This window comes from Vigna umbellata, chromosome 1 (assembly GCF_029865625.1).
Source record: "Vigna umbellata cultivar VRB3 chromosome 1, Vumbellata_1.0, whole genome shotgun sequence".
Lineage (NCBI taxonomy): Eukaryota > Viridiplantae > Streptophyta > Magnoliopsida > Fabales > Fabaceae > Vigna > Vigna umbellata.
The window spans coordinates 54,699,953-54,718,574 of NC_142165.1; the positions used below are offsets into that span (position 1 = coordinate 54,699,953).

An 18,622-nucleotide genomic window follows, 5' to 3' on the forward strand; every position below is an offset into this window, starting at 1 on the left:
AATGAGTGTGGTGTACCAAGTTGTCCTTTCTGTGCAAAAAGTTATACCCAAGTACCCACTTATTTAGCCTTTGGTACCAGTTCTGGTCCTGCACCTGAAGCGTTAGCCATTGTGCTTTCTGTGGCACGAATTTGTTAATAAATTCCTAAATAATTGTTTCCAAATTACTCAGAAATAGAACAAATGAGCGAGAAGACATTAGGCACTCCAAAATGAGTGTGGTGTACCAAGTTGGCCTTTCTGTGCAAAAAGTTATACCCAAGTACCGACTTATTTAGCCTTTGGTACCAGTTCTGGTCCTACACCTGGAGCGTTAGCCATTGTGCTTTTGGTGGCACGAATTTGTTAATAAATTCCTAAATAATTGTTTCCCAAATTACTCACAAATACAACAAATGAGCGAGAACACATTAGGCACCCCTTAATGAGTGTGGTGTACCTAGTTGGCCTGTCTGTGCAAAGAGTTATACCCAAGTACCCACTTATTTAGGCTTTGGTACCACTGGAAATTCTTACATAATTGTTTGGAAATTACTTACAAGTACAACAAATTAGTGAAAAGAAATTGTAACAGCATAATGGAAAACAAAATTTCCATAAATGTTTATAAAGAAAACGTTGGCATAAGGGATTAACAAGTTTCCTTAGTATGTCGTCTATTTCATTGGATGTAGTGGGGTTTTGTGGGATGATTTGGACGGAGGACTTGGTTGTTGGGTATGTTGTCATTGCATACAAGCCTTGTAGAAATGAATTGAGCTCAATTTGTTTCAGATGAACGATGTCGGATGGATCCAATAGGAAATGCTGAAACCAAAGCAACGCTAGGTAAGGTGGATGAAAATGATGTTCAACGTAAATTATGGTTATTCTTTTCTTTGTATTGTCAAAACTTAACCTTCATTGATATTAAAATAAGTGCATACAGTACGTTACAAAACATAACTAATATTAATGTTAACTAATGATTCAAATACAAACATAACGTAAATTTCTAAACGCTCATTAATCTTCCCTTGGGGTTGTTGTTTTATTATTAGAGGCAGAAGGACAAGCCTTTTCAGATGGACCAACATCTTTATTTTTGTTGTTGTTTTGGGCACATGTGTAGGGTCGAATCACAGGTCGTGATGAAGCGGGTCGAATCACAGGTCGTGATGAAGCGTTAAGTAGTTCCTCAGTTGGAGGACATATGTCAGCTTTGAAGACCTACACATTCGTTACAATCAAATTTAATAATGTCGCACTTACGTAAGTAACACAAAATTTAGGATTTCGTTATGAGTTCACGATATTACCTTCACAACGTTCCGGACGGTTATATTCAAATAGTAAATCCTTCCAAAAGGACTCAATGCACCAACCTGTGCGTAAAGAGATGTATAACATTTTAAAGCAATGAATACGTTAACGTGGTGCATGATTCTTAAAGCTTATTATTAGAAGTTGTAGTTGTTTTACACTTTGCAATAATAACACAGCACCAACTCCTATATCCGGCCCAAACTCTGGATGCAGAAGGACTTTGTTGTGCACCGAAGCAGACAATGAGGTACTTTGATCCTGCTAGCAAGGAATAGTGAAAAAGTTAACAAAGGACGCTTTAAACAAAGTTAACAATGTAGAGAGTGTGGCAGTTCAATCCTGTTAGTGATTGACCTTGACAACAATTTTCATGTCACCCAATCCATTTGGGTTGCACTCTTTAACAATGCATGCTACAAATGGAAGGGCATGCATTGACTTAACGCGTTCTAGCTGGGTGACGTTGTTAATGTTTCCATTTTCTACAAGTCCTGCCAACAATATCTTACCATTGTTATTGTCAACATTAAACATTTAAAGTATAACCGTGTCCACTCATAATGGAAAAGTTCACCATGGTGTTTAATGAACTTCTCAGCCCATATCCAAGGATTTGATTTAAAATCCCGATCAAATGTTGCCTTTGCAATGTCATTAACAAATTCCTGTGTTGACTTAGGTTCATCTGTTTCCCTGTTTAGCATGGCCGCTTGTACATTTCCAGCAGGTCCTGGTATCAACGTTGCAGTTGAGTTGCACTTTTGTAAAAATGCTTTGAGATCACTGTCGTCTATATCAAGTCCCTCCCATGGCTCCATTCTTTAAAACTGCATACTTGAAAACGAATTAGGTTATGCATGGACTAAGGATAAAACACAAAAGTTGTAGTTAAAGGATAAGCAACTCTACCTGACGTTCAAATTACTTTCAAGAGCTATGCCAATAGGAAATCGAAAGCTGTAATATATAGAGGAATATAATAATATAATATTGACTTAAATTGGCATAATTAGAATTCAAACTTTTTCAACATGACTAAGCAGGGATAACTTAACAATTGAATAATGATATAATAATATTTAATTATTTTGAAATGACCTTTGTGCACCTAAAACCCTTAATTGGCTTGTCATACAATTAATGTTTAGGCGTTTCACCCGTTGGACTTTCCCGCCCAGCCAACAACTTCCATTTAATACACTGAAAAGGCAAATAAACCCCACTTTTCTCATTCAACAATTACAGGTTGTGGTCGAAAGCAACAACTACCGTGTATGAAGTTGGTAAGACATTCAAGAGCATTTAATCCCCAGGAAGTTGGTAAGACATTGAAGAGCATTTAATCCCCAGGAGCTTGGACGTTGGACCTTGATAGGGTATTGAAGGCCATTTATTGAAGCGGTTGTGAAAGGGCGTTCCTTCTCTTTGTAAGTTAATGTTTTACTGATTTCAAATGTTATGCCTTCTATTATAGACTTATTTTTTTGTTGATGCAACAAGGAAAATATTGGCTTTTATTACAATAATGTTTGGAAGTAGGAAATACAACAAATGTGTGGTTATGACAAAGTGTGGGCATGAACATTAGTGGTCCCAGAAAACCAAATATGTTGTTGTAATGTTTTTGATGAGTGCATATTTATGCCCACATTTATGCTTTAAAATTCAAATTTTTGATGGGATAATTGTGCTTAAATGGTTGATTTTAAGTGAATTTGTGATGATTGAAATTGTTGGGTTTTGGGAAATAAAGAGACGTAAAAAGTGAGTTTTAGTGAATAAATTATTCTTGGATGTTCTAATGTTTATTTGTGCAGCTGAGAATAGAAGTTTTATTGGTCCAAATGGCAATTCAAGGCCCAAAATCAGATTTTATTTGGAAAATTCAGAAGGGGCTAAAGTGCAGATAGAGGAAATTTCAGGGTATTTGTGCAATTTTGGAAACTCAGAAAATCTAAAAGATAAAATTCGGTTGTTGAATTTAATTTGGGAATATCAACAGAAAATATCTTCCAAATAATTTTATCATTATCTAAATCTTTTAGTTATTTGGAAGATATAGGATATAAGATAATTAAGTTAATATCTATCAAATATTCTTTAAAACTGATTTAATCTAATGAATATTTGAAAGATATAATATATCAACATAAAATATCTTATCAACAAACTATTCAGAGTCCAAGCCCAATCAAGCCTATATAAAGAGACCCAAGGGAGGAAGAAAGGGGGACTTCACTTAATTCATTCATTCTCTCATACTCCTCTCACTTTTCTTTCATCTTGTATTCAACTCCATTTATGGAGAGCTAAGCATCTAGGGCTATTCTGCTGTAATTCCATGACGGATTCTGAGGTTACGTTCAGTTAATACAATTGTTTACTTTGATTATTGATTTAAGTTGTTCTCTCTATGTCTTTCATCTCTCTATCTTGTTAAAAGCAAAGATTTTTCCATCATAATGTGTTTGAATCTACATGCATATTATTGATTATATGAGTTTTAGGGTTTCTAGGTTTAAATTGAGGATCTACTTTGATTTAATTTAGGAACTTTCATATGATTAAATGGTTTTTACTATCAATTGAGAATGTACTTTGATTGATTAGTAATAATTTCAACTATAATCAATTGAGAATTTACTTTGATTGATTAGCTTTTAATTTGGTTAGGAGATTTAAGAATAGACATGATTAAACACAATAGAATTTGATTGAGAATGTACTTTGGTTGAATTTATTGTGAATAATCTAGAAAGGTTTTGCATTTGATTGAGAATTTACTTTGGTTAAATGCATGATCGCCCTCGAATTAATTAAGAATGTACTTTAATTAATTTGAAACTTAAACAATAATCAATTGAACAATTATCCGTGAATAACCGATGATGAATCTATCTTGGAAAAGCAGTGGAATTAGCCTATTTCATCGTAACTATTTTTAAGTCTCTTATTTATTCTTTAAACATTCTTCAATCATTACTTTAATTCATAAGCATTGCATAGCATTCGTAAGAGTCACAGATATTCAAAAGCAATTCCGTGTTCGTTGGGAGACGACTCAGGGTTACTTCAACCCTGTCTACTTTCTTGAATACTACTTGGCAATACTGAAGTTGCCTTGAAAAGTAGTATTAATTTGATAGCTTCAACGACAGCCTATCAAATTTGGCGCCGCTGCCGGGGAATACGGTTAGTATTTTGAATATTTTGATTCTTATTTTTATTTTTATTTTATTTTTATTTTTTTATTTTTATTTATTTATTTTTATCTTTATTTTTATTTAACACACATACATTTAATTTAATTTGAGTTATTTTGTAGTTTTTAGTCATTCTTGTTTTAGCAAAAATCTTTGTTCTTATTTTAATTAAGAATTTCTCTTGAGAAATACTTGAGGCTAGTTTGAATACACTCTGGCTAGGAAAGACTTGGTACTTAAGTTGTCCGTTGTGACGCACCTCTCTTTCCTGGGAGTGGACCCAACAAGTCTCTCTTATCTCTTGTTTGAAATCTTTATCTAAAGCAAGAACAAAAGAAAAAGAGAAATAACAGAGAAACAACTTCCAGCAGATTGCGTAGTGCATGACCAGAGCTAACCCGGGAGAATTTTATCAAATTAACCCGGAAGTTGAAAGGAATTTGCGTAAGCTGCGGAGAAGATTGAAATTTGCGTGTTCTACTGAGGGAACACTTCCTACATCTGAAGTCATTCCACCTTCGTTATCTCCAGTCACAAACATACCATACAATCCTTTACCTGATCCTAACCAAACAATATGGCACAAAGAACCATTAGACATTTAGCCACCTCCCACAATACAGCTATCCGAAGTAACATTGAATACCCTAATGAGGAGTGGGAACTGAGACCTGACCTGTTAAATGCATTACCAAAGTTCAATGGGTTATCAAGGGAGAATCCACACAAGCACTTGAGGCAATTTCACATGTTGTGTGAAAATTTTAGATCTCCCAGGATCACAATAGAGAGCCTTAAAATGAGAGCTTTTCCTTTTACTCTTCAAGGCGTAGCTCAAGATTGGTGGTATTATCTCTCTGCACGGATTACAAATTGGGAAACTATTGAAAGACTCTTTCTTGAGAAGTATTTTCCTGCATCCAGATTATCAGCTATCCGCAGAGAAATTCAAGATATAAGACAGAGAGATAGAGAGAATCTTAGTGAATATTGGGAAAGATTCAAGAAACTGTTCTTCATGCCCTCAACTCCAAATGGAAGATTTTATTTTAAGCTTTTATGAAGGCTTAAGTCCTATTGATAGGTCATGGGCAGATGCTGCAAGCGGAGGATCTTTCTTAGACAGGTCACCAGAAGATGGTATAGATCTAATAGAACGGAAGGCAGTAGACAATCAACAGTATGGCACAAGAGAAAATTCAGTGACTTTGTTGAAGGGAGTACATGAAATTGATAATGGTGTAGTTGATGGAAAAAGGATAGATGAAAGATTGAATAAGCTAGAAAGCAAACTCGATGAGATTGCAAGTTTGTTTAAAACCTCAACTCCACAAATTGTTAAGAAGTGTGGAATTTGCATTTCAACTAACCATTATACTGATGAATGTCCTAACTTGGTGGAGACCACTATGGAAAACCCATCTCAAGCTTTCGCTACAAACATGATTGGAGGAAATAGACCATACCAGAATTATCATGATTCGTCCTCCAATAGATATCAGCAGAACAGACAACCTTATGTTCCACCTCAACAAAGGCAGCAATCTCAGCCTGAAATGTCAATGCAAGATTTCATGAAAACAATAGTTGAGCAAAATTCAGAAATAAAGAAATCAATTGCAGAATTGACTCAGAGGGTGGATAAGTTAGAGCCTAAGGAATCAAATAAACTGCCTGCACAAACAGTGATCAACCCGAGAAATGTAAATGCTATTACTTTAAGAACGGTAAGCAGGTAGAAGGCCCTGAAGGAGCTCTAGAGGATGAAGATAAAGAGAAAGAAGAAGTACAAATTGATGACAATGGAGGATCAAGTGAGCCATCACCTGAATCTACCACTGAAAAATCCAGGTTAGTATCTTCTAACTCTTCTACAAATTCTTCTTCATCTTATTCTCCACCTCCTCCATATCCAAATCGGTTAAAACCGAGAAACAAAAAAATGGAGGAATTAGACCAAGAGATTTTAAATACTTTCAAGAAGGTAGAGATCAACATTCCTTTGCTTGATGCTGTTAAACAAATCCCCAAGTACGCCAAGTTTTTGAAATAACTTTGCACAAATAAAAGGCGTATTAGGGATAATGAGATTGTGAATTTGGGAAGAAATGTGTCAAGCCTAGTTAAGAAACACATTGAACTACCACAAAAATGCATGATCGCCCTCGAATTAATTAAGAATGTACTTTAATTAATTTGAAACTTAAACAATAATCAATTGAACAATTATCCGTGAATAACCGATGATGAATCTATCTTGGAAAAGCAGTGGAATTAGCCTATTTCATCGTAACTGTTTTTAAGTTTCTTATTTGTTCTTTAAACCTTCTTCAAACATCATTTTTATTCTTGAACATTGCATTGCATTCATAAGATTCAAATATTAAAAGGCAATTCCGTATTCGTTGGGAGACGACTCAGGGTTACTTTAATCATATCTACTTACTTGAATACTACTTGGCAATACTGAAGTTGCCTAACAAAGTAGTATTAATTTGATAGCTTCAACGACAGCGTATCAGTTTTAATGATTGCTTTGATTTACCTTTCATGTCCATGTCATGTTGGACTAAGCGTTGCGTTTGAATGTCTTTGTCACAAATTATGCCGTCGAAAGAAGTAACTTGTGCGGTGAACAACGATTCCATTCAGAATGTTAACGATATTGTCCCTAAAATTCATATGTGGTTTGATACAATTGAAGAAGTTAAAAGTTTTTACACTGACTATGCTGTGAGGACTGGTTTTGGTGTTCGGATAAGGACTTCTAGGAGAAATAAGAGCAACAACTTAATCTTCCTTAAATTAGTTTGCTCTAGGGAAGGGAAGTACCTATCTTCCATTGCTCCAGAATGGAAAACCCAGCCAAGTCAAAAAAATCAATGCCCAGCTGGAATCACAGTTGTTATGAAAGAAGGAAGATGGCAGGTGAGAACAGTTGTTATTGAACACAGCCATGACATGTGTCCAAATAACTCCAACCTGATATGTGGTAATCGAAGAATTAATATGAATGCGAAGCACACCCTTAATATCAATGATCATTCTGGTGTTCGCATTAACAAAATTTTCATATCTTTGGTTTATGATGCCGGTGGATTTGAAAATATACAATTCGTGGAACGTGATGCCCGTAATTACATTGGCCACCACAGAAGAACTCTTTGTAAGGAAGGTGATGGCCAAACACTATTAAGGTATTTTTCAAGAATGAGAGAATTAAACAATGATTTTTTCTATGATATGGAAATGGACAACGACAACCGAATAAGCAGTGTCTTTTGGGCCGATGCACGAAGTCGCGCAGCATGTGTAAATTTTGGTGATGTTGTGTCCTTTGACACAACCTTCCTAACAAACAAATATGACATGCCATTTGCACCATTTGTTGGGGTTAATCATCATGGTCATTCCATATTACTTGGTTGTGCTTTGATTTCTGCATAGGACACTACCACATTCACATGGCTATTTTCAACTTGGCTTAGATGTATGTCAAACAAGGCTCCTCAAGGTATCGTCACTGACCAATGTAAGGCAATGTCCAATGCCATAAATGTTGTGTTTCCAAACACAAAAACATCGTTGGTGCTTGTAGCACATAATGAAAAAAATACCTGAGAAGTTGCAAGCCTACAAATGCTATGGTGCAATCAAAAGTGAACTTAAGAGGCTTGTGTATGAGACAGTCACTTATCAAGAGTTTGAGTTAGGCTGGGCAAATTTGATGTCATGTCAAGGGTTAGAGAAAAATGATTGGATAAATTCATTGTATGCAGATAGACAACGATGGGTTCCTTGTTATATGAAACATCAATTCTGGGCGGGAATGTCAACTACGCAATGAAGTGAGGGCATGAATGCATTCTTTGATGGATTCATAAATTCAAGTACAACACTTCAACAATTTGTGCAGCAGTACGATAACGCCCTACGACAAAAGACACAAAAAGAAATTGAGGCAGATTTCTCTTCAATGAATACGACTCTACCATGTGGATCTCAATCTCTTATTGAAAGACAATATCAAACAGAGTACACACAGGCAAAATTTATAGAAGTTCAAAACGAATTTCGGTCACGCATGAACTGCTTCATTAAAAACATGACAAAAGAAGCTACTATAACTAGGTACACTGTTAAAGAAGACTTCATATGGGAGGGTGAGTGGCGTTCAAAATTTCATGTAGTAGTCTTTCATCCTGTGACAACCGACACTCATTGCAGTTTCCAACTATTTGAGTTTAGAGGAATCTTGTGTCGACATTCATTATTGGTCCTAGGGCAGGAAGATGTGCGTAATGTACCAACAAAATATGTTTTGCGAAGGTGGAGCAAAAACGTCCGTAGAAGACATACTCTCATTAAAGCATCTTACAACAATAACATTGAAGAGCCTAAGATGCAAAGGTACCAAGCTTTGTGTAAGCGTTTCTATGACATCGCCGAGGTTGCTTGTGATTCTGAGACTGCATCTGATAAGTTGCTTTCAGATTTAAACTCTATAGGGAAAAAATTGGGTGTATGTACATCAACGACATTGTCGTTGGTCAATGATGATGCATCTGACATGGATGCACATCTACATTGTAGTGAAGAGGTTGGACCTAGTTGTCAAATTGACGGCTTAATTGTGCGCAGTCCTGTAGCTGTCAAACGCAAAGGCCGACCAAGGACAAAAAGAATGCAATCAACAGTTGAAAAAATAACAAAAAAGAAAAAGTCCCATGTTACTAAAACCAAACGTGCAAGGAATTCCAATGTGAGTAATAGACACACATCTCATTTGTTTTTATGTAGTATTATTACTAATCAACTTTATTCATTTAAACCTTAACTAATAATATTATTTCAGGAAACAAGTAACCATGACATAACGCAGGTCCATAATGTTCAGGAACTTCCAACTGAGGATATGCTTCAATCTCAACTCACCCAATCAGAATTCATGTCTTTATTGACATCCGGAGAATACATTGTTCACAATGATGACTGCTCACCAAATACTTATACACACCTTTAACCCATGCACTGTGGGAATAAACTTCTTTTTTGGGGTATGTATGCTGTTCAATATTATGTGTGTCCTTTCATTCAAATAAATAACATAAATTTATAACTTGGTTACATTTTTTTTTCATGAATATGGTACAATTAAATATAGTTTACATATAGTTTATTATTATAATATAATAATTTTAATATTTATCAATTACTGCTTATGGTAATAATTACTATTAACGTAATGTTATTGACAAATGTGGCCATTTAATTTCTCATTGTTATTTCATTCAAAGCACCGTTTCACAATTTATTCAAACGTTACATTATAAATTATTTTTATTAGTGATCAATGCTAATTAGTTTCGCCATCAATCGTTACATCCAATAATGTGAATGATATAAATTACTAGATTACTATTAATTTTTTGTTCTCTTTTGCTTGTGTATTAATAAATGTTGACAATGTATGTTATCATTTCCAATTTGTTGTCAATTACTTGATATTTGTTACTGCACAGGACTTGCAAACTGCATTTGGGAATCTTATTAGGAGCAAAGGCTTGACACAGGTTATGCTCCTTGGACAAAAGGACGGCATCATGTGTAGTGTTTTGGTTTCTGTCACTCGCAATTCAACAAAGTTTGACAAAGGATGGAAAGAATTTTGCACGGAATATGGGTTGAAGGAGGGAGACGTCCTGCTGTTTGAGGTTAAAAATCTTGGAAATGAGATTATAGTTGAAGTTTATATTAATGGATGTCCATGTACTCTTATACATCCAATCTCAGTCTAAAGCATAATCTACATTATGAATTCATGTTAATGTCTTTCAATATTTATGTTCTAATGAAAATCCAATTATTACTTGTTTGTGTCAACCACGTTGGTCTTCATACAATTGTTGTACTTCAACTTGCTTATTTTTTACTTAACTTCATTTCGTATGGTCAAATAAAACAAATAAATTTATTAAAAGCATTGCAATAAAAAATTTGTTGTAAAAATCATCACTAACATTTCCCATTTACTGAATAATATACTAATAAATAATCAAAAACAATAATTTTTGTGTAACATGAATTAAAATATTGTAACAAACAAAAGGTTTATTACTAAATATTTGTTGACCTTTTACACATCAAAACACATGCCCTAAGTCAAATATTGTCTTCAAAATATTAAATATAATTATTGTACATAACTAGGACTTTAGTTAAAATATTTGGGTACTTATGTTATCAGTTTTGCACACAGGGGTTTGTGAACTTCTAAAACATCTTTCTACCTCACAAAACTGACTTGCATGTTGTAATAATATTTTGTTACGGCATCCTGCCATTTCCATCAACGTAAATTACACCTCAGGTCACCAAATAATTAACACAAATAACAAATGTAACTTTAAAATAAAATGTGGTTTAACACTACAAATAAATGGGTACTTGTGTTATGTATTATGTCCACTACGGTAGACTTACTTCGACTTCAAGGTTTTCAACTACTCTTGTCAATTTCATAAAAAATGATGATAATACACAATAAAAAAACACACAGCATGTAAATTTTCTGAACGAAGAGCAATTGTACATTCCAATAACGTGTGGGATTGTAGTTCATATAATTGGGTACTTACTTTATAATTTATGCACACTAGGGTACACTACCTTTTTCATAAACGATTTCAAGTTGTGATATTCACCATCATGTCGAAAATTATTATATTTTAACAACGCTGCTAAATTGTGAATAAATAACACAGCCTATGTCCCAAAATTATGTTAAAAAACAACAAATGCACCTAACAAAACACAAATGGGATCATCGTTCAATTAAGTGGGAACTAATGTTATTACTTTTGCTCACCACGGTTACCTGAGTTCAACATCGACTTAATCAATTTGTAATGTTCAGTTTGAACAATGATGCTGTATGACCAACAATATATTTCAATTTAATTTGTTTGTTATGATTTCTGGTGTAACAAAAATAATAACCAATTCCAAAACCTAATTTCTTTCAACAACCATGCCAAAAACTCCATACTCATGCCTCAAATTCCCCATCAATACCATACAAACTTCATTTCAAATAAATTTATTTCATGTTCATCCTACTTCATTTCAACTCCCTGGTTCTGTCATAAACCATTACAGACAACAAAAATCAAATCATGACAATTCAAAAAAGGATTCCAATGTTTTCAAAATTCAACCAACTTTTTCAACAGGATTCAAACATCATAACATTATCTAAAACTTAAATTCCTAATGTAATACAACTTATTGAAGTACTCATTGTTTTCTTCTACCATCTGCAGTATAAGGACTTCTTTTTACGACACTCTTAAGCCGTATTCGGGGTTGCGCTTTCATACGATCATACATTGTGCTTTGTTGCATTTCAAAACCACCTTGAAACACCTGGGTTTGCTGCTCATGTTGAACCGGTGTACTTTGACAACGATCTTCACTTCCCCACAACGGTTCTTCCACAAAATCTTCATTCTTATCTTCATTTTTTGCTTCAACCAACTTTCTTAAATCGTTAATACTACTTTGCATGTCCGTAATTACCCATGTTTGTTCTTCTACAACAAAAATTAATTTTTCCTTATCTCCTCTATTTTGCTTCTTAAATGGAATACCAAATTTCTCACAAGCGTCTTTCACCATACCATAACAAAGCTCCTCTTTGGACACACCAACATCAATAACAACCTGCAATGTCATTAACAATTTTGATTTCATAAAAACACAAATCATAAATTACTTTGCACCAACACATTCGTCTAATCAACAACTACTCACCGATCCCTTTGCCAAAGCAGTTTTGATAAACTTATCCCCAATATTCATATCAATCCAGTTCAACAACCTTGGGAATTTTGTTACCCGTGTACTATAGATGGACTTCGATGTCACAAAATGGTGACAAAACCATACCTGCAAATTTTTAATCCATCAACAATGACAATAAAAATGATGAAAACAATAACGAATCATTGTCTTTGATTAACAATTACATAACAAACATGTACCTGCAACAGGTAAGCACATCCTTGAACATGAATATGGCTTTTGCTTGTTTCATTCTTCATTGTTGTTGAAGCACTACACACACTTTCAACAAAGTACTGAAAAACTAAACTGCCCCAATTGTACTTAGCCACACACCCCAACTCGCAAACAAGGTCAAAAATAATTGGAAATACTACTCCACTTCGATTGGGAAGCAAGAACTCTGATATCCTTACCAATATATACAAGCTGCAAAAATGTTCCATTGGAAAATTTTCATGTTCCTCTAAGAAAAAGTCATATACCATTCTCACATCTACTTTCCCCTCAGAGAAGTACTCCCTACAAACACTACGATGCCCAACTTTATTTAAATCTATCACTTCACCAACAATAGGCAACCCTAACGACAGACAAACATCAAATTCAGTAAACTTAATAACTTTGTTACCAAAATAAAACCCACTCATGTTATCTACCCATTGACCACACAACTTAGATAACAAATTCCTACCTATCTTAATACAACCTGGCAAGTATAACAACCAACCAAAAACACTCTTCTCAATGTAACCCTTCTGCTCAAAAGTCAACCGTTCGTTCAAAACACCTATCATCTTGGTTTTGCAGTAGTGTCTGAACACTAACTGCATACGAAGTCATGCTTACTAATTAAATACAGTCAAACAACAAATGTATGCAAATCAAATACAATCCTACGTACCTTCTTCCTTGTATCACGTCCTTTACTTTGTTCACCAAGTTCCTCCATCACACTACACCAACACAAAAAGTGAAATTACATTACACCAACACAATCAAGTAAAAGAACAAATTGGAAATGATAACAAACATTGTCAGCATTTGTTAAAACACAAGCAAAAAGAGAACAAAAAAATAATAGTAATTTATTAATTTATATCATTCGTGCCACATAAAAATACATTTTGTAAGACTCATGGTTCAACAACATAACTGGTACCAAAGGCAAATTAAGTGGGTACCTGGGTTGAAGTTTTTGCACATCAAGGCCAACTACGTCCACCACTCTCATTTTGGGGTGGCTTGTTTGTTTTCCCTCATTTCATCTACTTCTAAGTAATTTGGGAACAATTTTTTAAGATTTTGTTAACAAATTCGTGCCACATAAAAATACATTTTGTAAGACTCATGGTTCAACAACATAACTGGTACCAAAGGCAAATTAAGTGGGTACCTGGGTTGAAGTTTTTGCACATCAAGGTCAACTACGTCCACCACTCTCATTTTGGGGTGGCTTGTTTGTTTTCCCACATTTCATCTACTTCTAAGTAATTTGGGAACAATTTTTTAAGATTTTATTAACAAATTCCTGCCACATAAAAATACATTTTGTAAGACTCATGGTACAGGAACAGAACTGGTACCAAAGGCGAATTAAGCGGGTACCTGGGTTGAAGTTTTTGCACGTCAAGGCCAACTATGTCCACCACACTAATTTTGGGGTGGCTTGTTTACTTTCCCTCATTTGATCTACTTATAAGTAATTTGGGAACATTTTCTTAACATTTTATTAACAAATTCCTACCACATAAAAATACATTTTGTGAGACTCATGGTTTAGCAACATAACTGGTACCAAAGCCGAATTAAGTGGGTAATTGGGTTGAAGTTTTTTCACAGCAAGGCCAACTAGGTCGACCACTCTCACTTTGGGGTGGCTTGTTTTTTTCACAGCAAGGCCAACTAGGTCCATGACTACCAATCCAACAAAATTACAAAAACAATGTAAACTTAACCAAAAAACATCTATAAAAATCATTAACACAACAAAATCCATTACACTTCAATTATATTTGCATTTCTCTTAAAATTCTTATTCCAATCATTATATTTTACTATAAAAATGTCAATTTCTTTACAAAACGAATTGTCATCTAAAAATTCTTCATACAGAAACGCAATCGAGTTTTCAAACGTGAATAATACACACTTTAAATAAAGATAGCATCAACAAAGCAGGTGCACATGCAGGCATCCATGGTGCACCAGGCATAGGTAATTTATTATGGCCAGATACAACATTTTCCGAAATACTAAATAGTGTGCTAACAAACTAAATCATGTCCTTTTACTCTGAACTACAATGAATATCAGTGATGCATCAGTAAAATGTATGTGGAAAGGATTATGAATCTTGGAAAACTTTTTTACGAATCTTAATATGTATGGATGATAATTTAGATTTTTCAATTTACTTCATTCAAATTGAATACAGGCTAAAAATATACGATATCATCTTGTTCAGCCTTGAAACATGCTTCAACAACATCTATAAAAATCATTAACACAACAAAATCCATTACACTTCAATTATATGTCAATTTATAAAGGATAAACATGAAATGGACAACCACACACACAATATCATTAATTATATCAAAGGACCTTCTAAAATCCCAAGTCATCCCACCACATTTATTTCATCTAAAAACTTATAAAATATCTAGATTACGAGTAAAGCACAAAAAGTTAAATTACATTACTTTTGGAGGTCCTCTATTCCATAAATTTTCCCACTTCGGAGACACATTTTCAGTATCGTCAAAGGAATAATGTTTATGTTCTCATGTCCATAGTATAAATCACCACACAATTTATTTATCCAACAAATACTATTAACAACCCACCTCCATCATACATAAACAACATTTCACCGCCATCCAACAGGTCATATTTTTACAGCTTACAAACAACGTATCAAACATAACCAAAATCATCCACAAACAACATCATACATATATTAAAGCTTCATTCCACTAAAATTAAAAAAACGAACCTTGAGTGAACACAACGTGTGCCGGTAGGAACACACACGAACAACAATGTGTGGGTGGGACTAACAACCCGGAAAACCCCTCTTTTTCGTCCACCGTACAGTCGACACTCCGACGGCACTCCGGCGATGCTCCGGTGGCACTCCGGCGGTCAATGCAAAGGTCCGGCACAGGGAGGGAAGCAGGTGGGACGAAGCGAGACTCAGAACGCGCCCCTAGTTCGCTGGGCCGGAGGGAAGACGACGCCGTCTTCAGTTCGTTCGCCAACGTCAGAGCTGCGGCCGCCGTGAATCGGAACCGGCTAGAGGGGTTGAATAGCTCCAAGACGGCCTTCAACGTTGTCCGGCGGCACTCCGGCAAGCAGTCCGTCGGACCTCTCTCTCTCGAACTCCCTTTCTCCAAGTCTCTCGGCCTCTCTCTAGGTTACACACTCTCTCTCTGAACCTTCGCTTCTCTCTCTACAATTGTTCCAAATTGAATTTCAAATTTGAAACGCGGACCTTCAAACCCCTGATCACTCCCTTTCCACGTCATATTTCATTTTCATTTTATTTTTCCACGTGGACCACTACCATTTGGACACCTGTCCCGTGTCCAAATGTTGTCAAAAGTGGTTGTTCAAGTATCATTTTCCTAAATGATATATACATAGAACAATAAAAATTTCATGTAATACTCTCATCGTCAAATTAAACTTTATTTTATCTCAAAATGATTATAACTCCTTATGGTATTTGAATTTTCCAACAATTCCAAAATGTATAACTATATCCTAATATCTTCCTACAACTTAACCAATAATACAATCCACGCATCTAATTAAATACAAATATGAACAAAGTCTCCGTGTTATAAATCTAGATCATGAGTTTGTTAATGATTAATTTTGATGTACAATTAACATCTGTTGACTAGATAATTGTCCACATTCCCCTTCTATATATCAAACAAAAAGAGAATTGGTTGAATGTTAACTTACATATATATCATTATTATGATTAACCTAATTCAATGTATCCTATGTCACTTTCTTAGAGGTTTACTTTGTCACAAAAATAAATGTTATATCACACTATACTCTTAGAGAACATAGGCAAAAAGTGATTTTTATAAAGATGAAATTATTATTAAATAAATAATGATATTATTATAACCTATTTATAGAATTTTTACTCTATCCATTAAAAACTACATCTCAAAAAAAAAATATCATACATTTAATATTATAATGGAAAGAGTATGATATTTTTCTTTTAAAAAAACCTTTAATTATAGGTATCTATATTTTACGCATTTGTACAAATTATATAGTGTACTTTTACATTTTTATTCAATTATACACTACTTTTTATGTATTAGATTCACATTATAAAGAATTGAAATATTCACTAATAAGAAAATATAATTTAATTCCATAAATTGAAAATAACATTTTGTGAAATTAAAAAAAATTTAAAAGTAAAATCTTTCACTGAGGGTCAAAATAATACTACTCCCAACTTGGGAATTAATAACTATTTAAGTAACTATATAATATATAATATTTTACAATAATTAGATAAATTCAATTTACTTTAACATATTTAATGTAAAAGTCAATACATTTATTCTCTTGACACTGAGCGATAGTTTCGCATCTCATATTATTTATGTACCTATTATTTATTCATCCTTTGTGAAGGTACCCAACTATAAAGGCGCTGGGTAGGATATTTTGAGTTTTGGTGATTATAGTTGGAGGAAGAATGAATGTTGAAGAAGAGGTTCAGCGACTCAGCCAAGAAATCAAGAGGCTTGGCAAGGTCCAAGAAGATGGTTCTTACAAGGTCTTTATAACAAAATCTCATCTTTCAATCTTCTTTTTATATCATGTTGCTATGAATCACATTTATGGAACTTCAAGCTCACAATTTCTTCACCACCTCTTCCTTATACACGCATAATAATATATGTTATAGATCTAGATCATGAGTTTGTTAATGGGATCCTGGGTCGTTGAGAAAGTCGGATCTTGACTTCGTTCACATGGATCTTATTTTATCTGAGTCAATCTCAGGATCTCTTAGGTATTGGATTGAAAACTGAAGGTAGTTTTGGTAACCGAGAAAGGTAGATCTTTCCTTTCCTTGGGAAAATTGTGATTCGAACCACCTCGCTGTTTTGCATAGATTAGGATGAATGAAATGGGAAAGGACAGTTCCATCTTAAGGAAAAAAAGGACGTAATACCTGCTAATAATGAACTGAAACTTAAGCATCAACAATTGTTTTCATTAGAAACAATTTTATTTACCTGTCCCAATTACTCTTCAACAGGAAATGAGAGAGAAAAAGATGTAAAACTAGAATATAAGTAATATGATGTAGTAAGAAGAGAAATAAACATGCTGATAGCATATTTAAATGGGGTGTCTTACTGGATTGAAAATTGGGAACGGGAGATGGTCGTAGAACCATTCAATACAAGGTTGACCTGCTCAGGGAAACAGAAGAATGCTGCCCTTTTCTACGTGATTCATTGAAGTAACAAGTCAAAATTTGCGATCCAAGAGCATGTCATCATAGTAATAACTAAACTCTGACTTTGATGTTCATATTGTTGAAGGAGGCAGCAAGTAAAACTCACTGCATTCATGGAAAATAAAGGGTGAATTTATTTCCTCGTCAATGAGCATGTGCGTGCAATTTGTAATTTTCATGTTTTAATCTTTAGGTGGAGATTTTTGCTGATATGTTCTATATACCCTTCTGAATAGAGCTCTCTTGAGATTAACAAAATATCATCTTTTATTGTGAAGGTGACATTTGGAACACTATTTAATGATGACGAATGTGCAAACATATTTGAAGCACTTGTTGGGACACTGAGAGCAGCGAAAAGGAGAAAAGTACTGACATACGAAGGTGAGCTACTGCTGCAAGGAGTCCATGATAACGTGGAAATTACACTTAGTCCTCCTGCCTCTGCCGCATCATAAACTTGAAACACCAACTTGTTTTTATGACCCTTGTAATGGTATAATGCGTGCAATATATATAAGCGTGTGGAGGAGACTTCAGGCATTATCTCCTCGTATTACCATTCAGGTTGAGGTAAATGTTTAAGCATGCATCAAATGCTAAAACCAGAATTTGTTGATTGCAATTTTTATGAAACGATGTTATACCTACTTGTGCACATTGTTAGTCCTTTTCGTCAATAGTTACCGTCGTTTTATTCTCTCATTATGATGCAGACCTATCACCATTGGAAAAACTAACATCAAGTAAATTTGTA

At 34.4% G+C, this 18,622-nt stretch overlaps 4 protein-coding genes across 4 annotated transcripts; 2 read left to right on the forward strand and 2 right to left on the reverse strand.

The window, feature by feature from the left end:
• Positions 1-1,005: 1,005 nt before the first annotated feature.
• On the reverse strand, positions 1,006-2,123 carry LOC148205771 (uncharacterized). Its single transcript, XM_088105320.1, has 5 exons — positions 1,880-2,123; positions 1,660-1,796; positions 1,462-1,563; positions 1,299-1,364; positions 1,006-1,209 (listed from the first exon to the last, which is right to left on the reverse strand). The coding sequence occupies exons 1-5, from the start codon at positions 2,121-2,123 to the stop codon at positions 1,006-1,008; spliced, it is 753 nt and encodes a 250-aa protein (XP_087961446.1).
• Positions 2,124-7,112: 4,989 nt separating this feature from the next.
• On the forward strand, positions 7,113-7,955 carry LOC148205772 (protein FAR1-RELATED SEQUENCE 5-like). The gene has a single exon (XM_088105324.1). It carries the CDS (start codon positions 7,113-7,115, stop codon positions 7,953-7,955), a length of 843 nt encoding a protein of 280 aa, XP_087961450.1.
• A 3,849-nt stretch (positions 7,956-11,804) lies between these two features.
• Positions 11,805-12,610, reverse strand: LOC148205773 (uncharacterized). Its single transcript, XM_088102919.1, has 3 exons — positions 12,551-12,610; positions 12,321-12,455; positions 11,805-12,230 (listed from the first exon to the last, which is right to left on the reverse strand). Exons 1-3 carry the CDS (start codon positions 12,608-12,610, stop codon positions 11,805-11,807), a joined length of 621 nt encoding a protein of 206 aa, XP_087959045.1.
• Positions 12,611-17,012: 4,402 nt separating this feature from the next.
• On the forward strand, positions 17,013-18,568 carry LOC124822702 (costars family protein). Its single transcript, XM_047294741.2, has 2 exons — positions 17,013-17,172; positions 18,144-18,568. The coding sequence occupies exons 1-2, from the start codon at positions 17,092-17,094 to the stop codon at positions 18,321-18,323; spliced, it is 261 nt and encodes an 86-aa protein (XP_047150697.1). The 5' UTR covers positions 17,013-17,091; the 3' UTR covers positions 18,324-18,568.
• Positions 18,569-18,622: the final 54 nt, after the last annotated feature.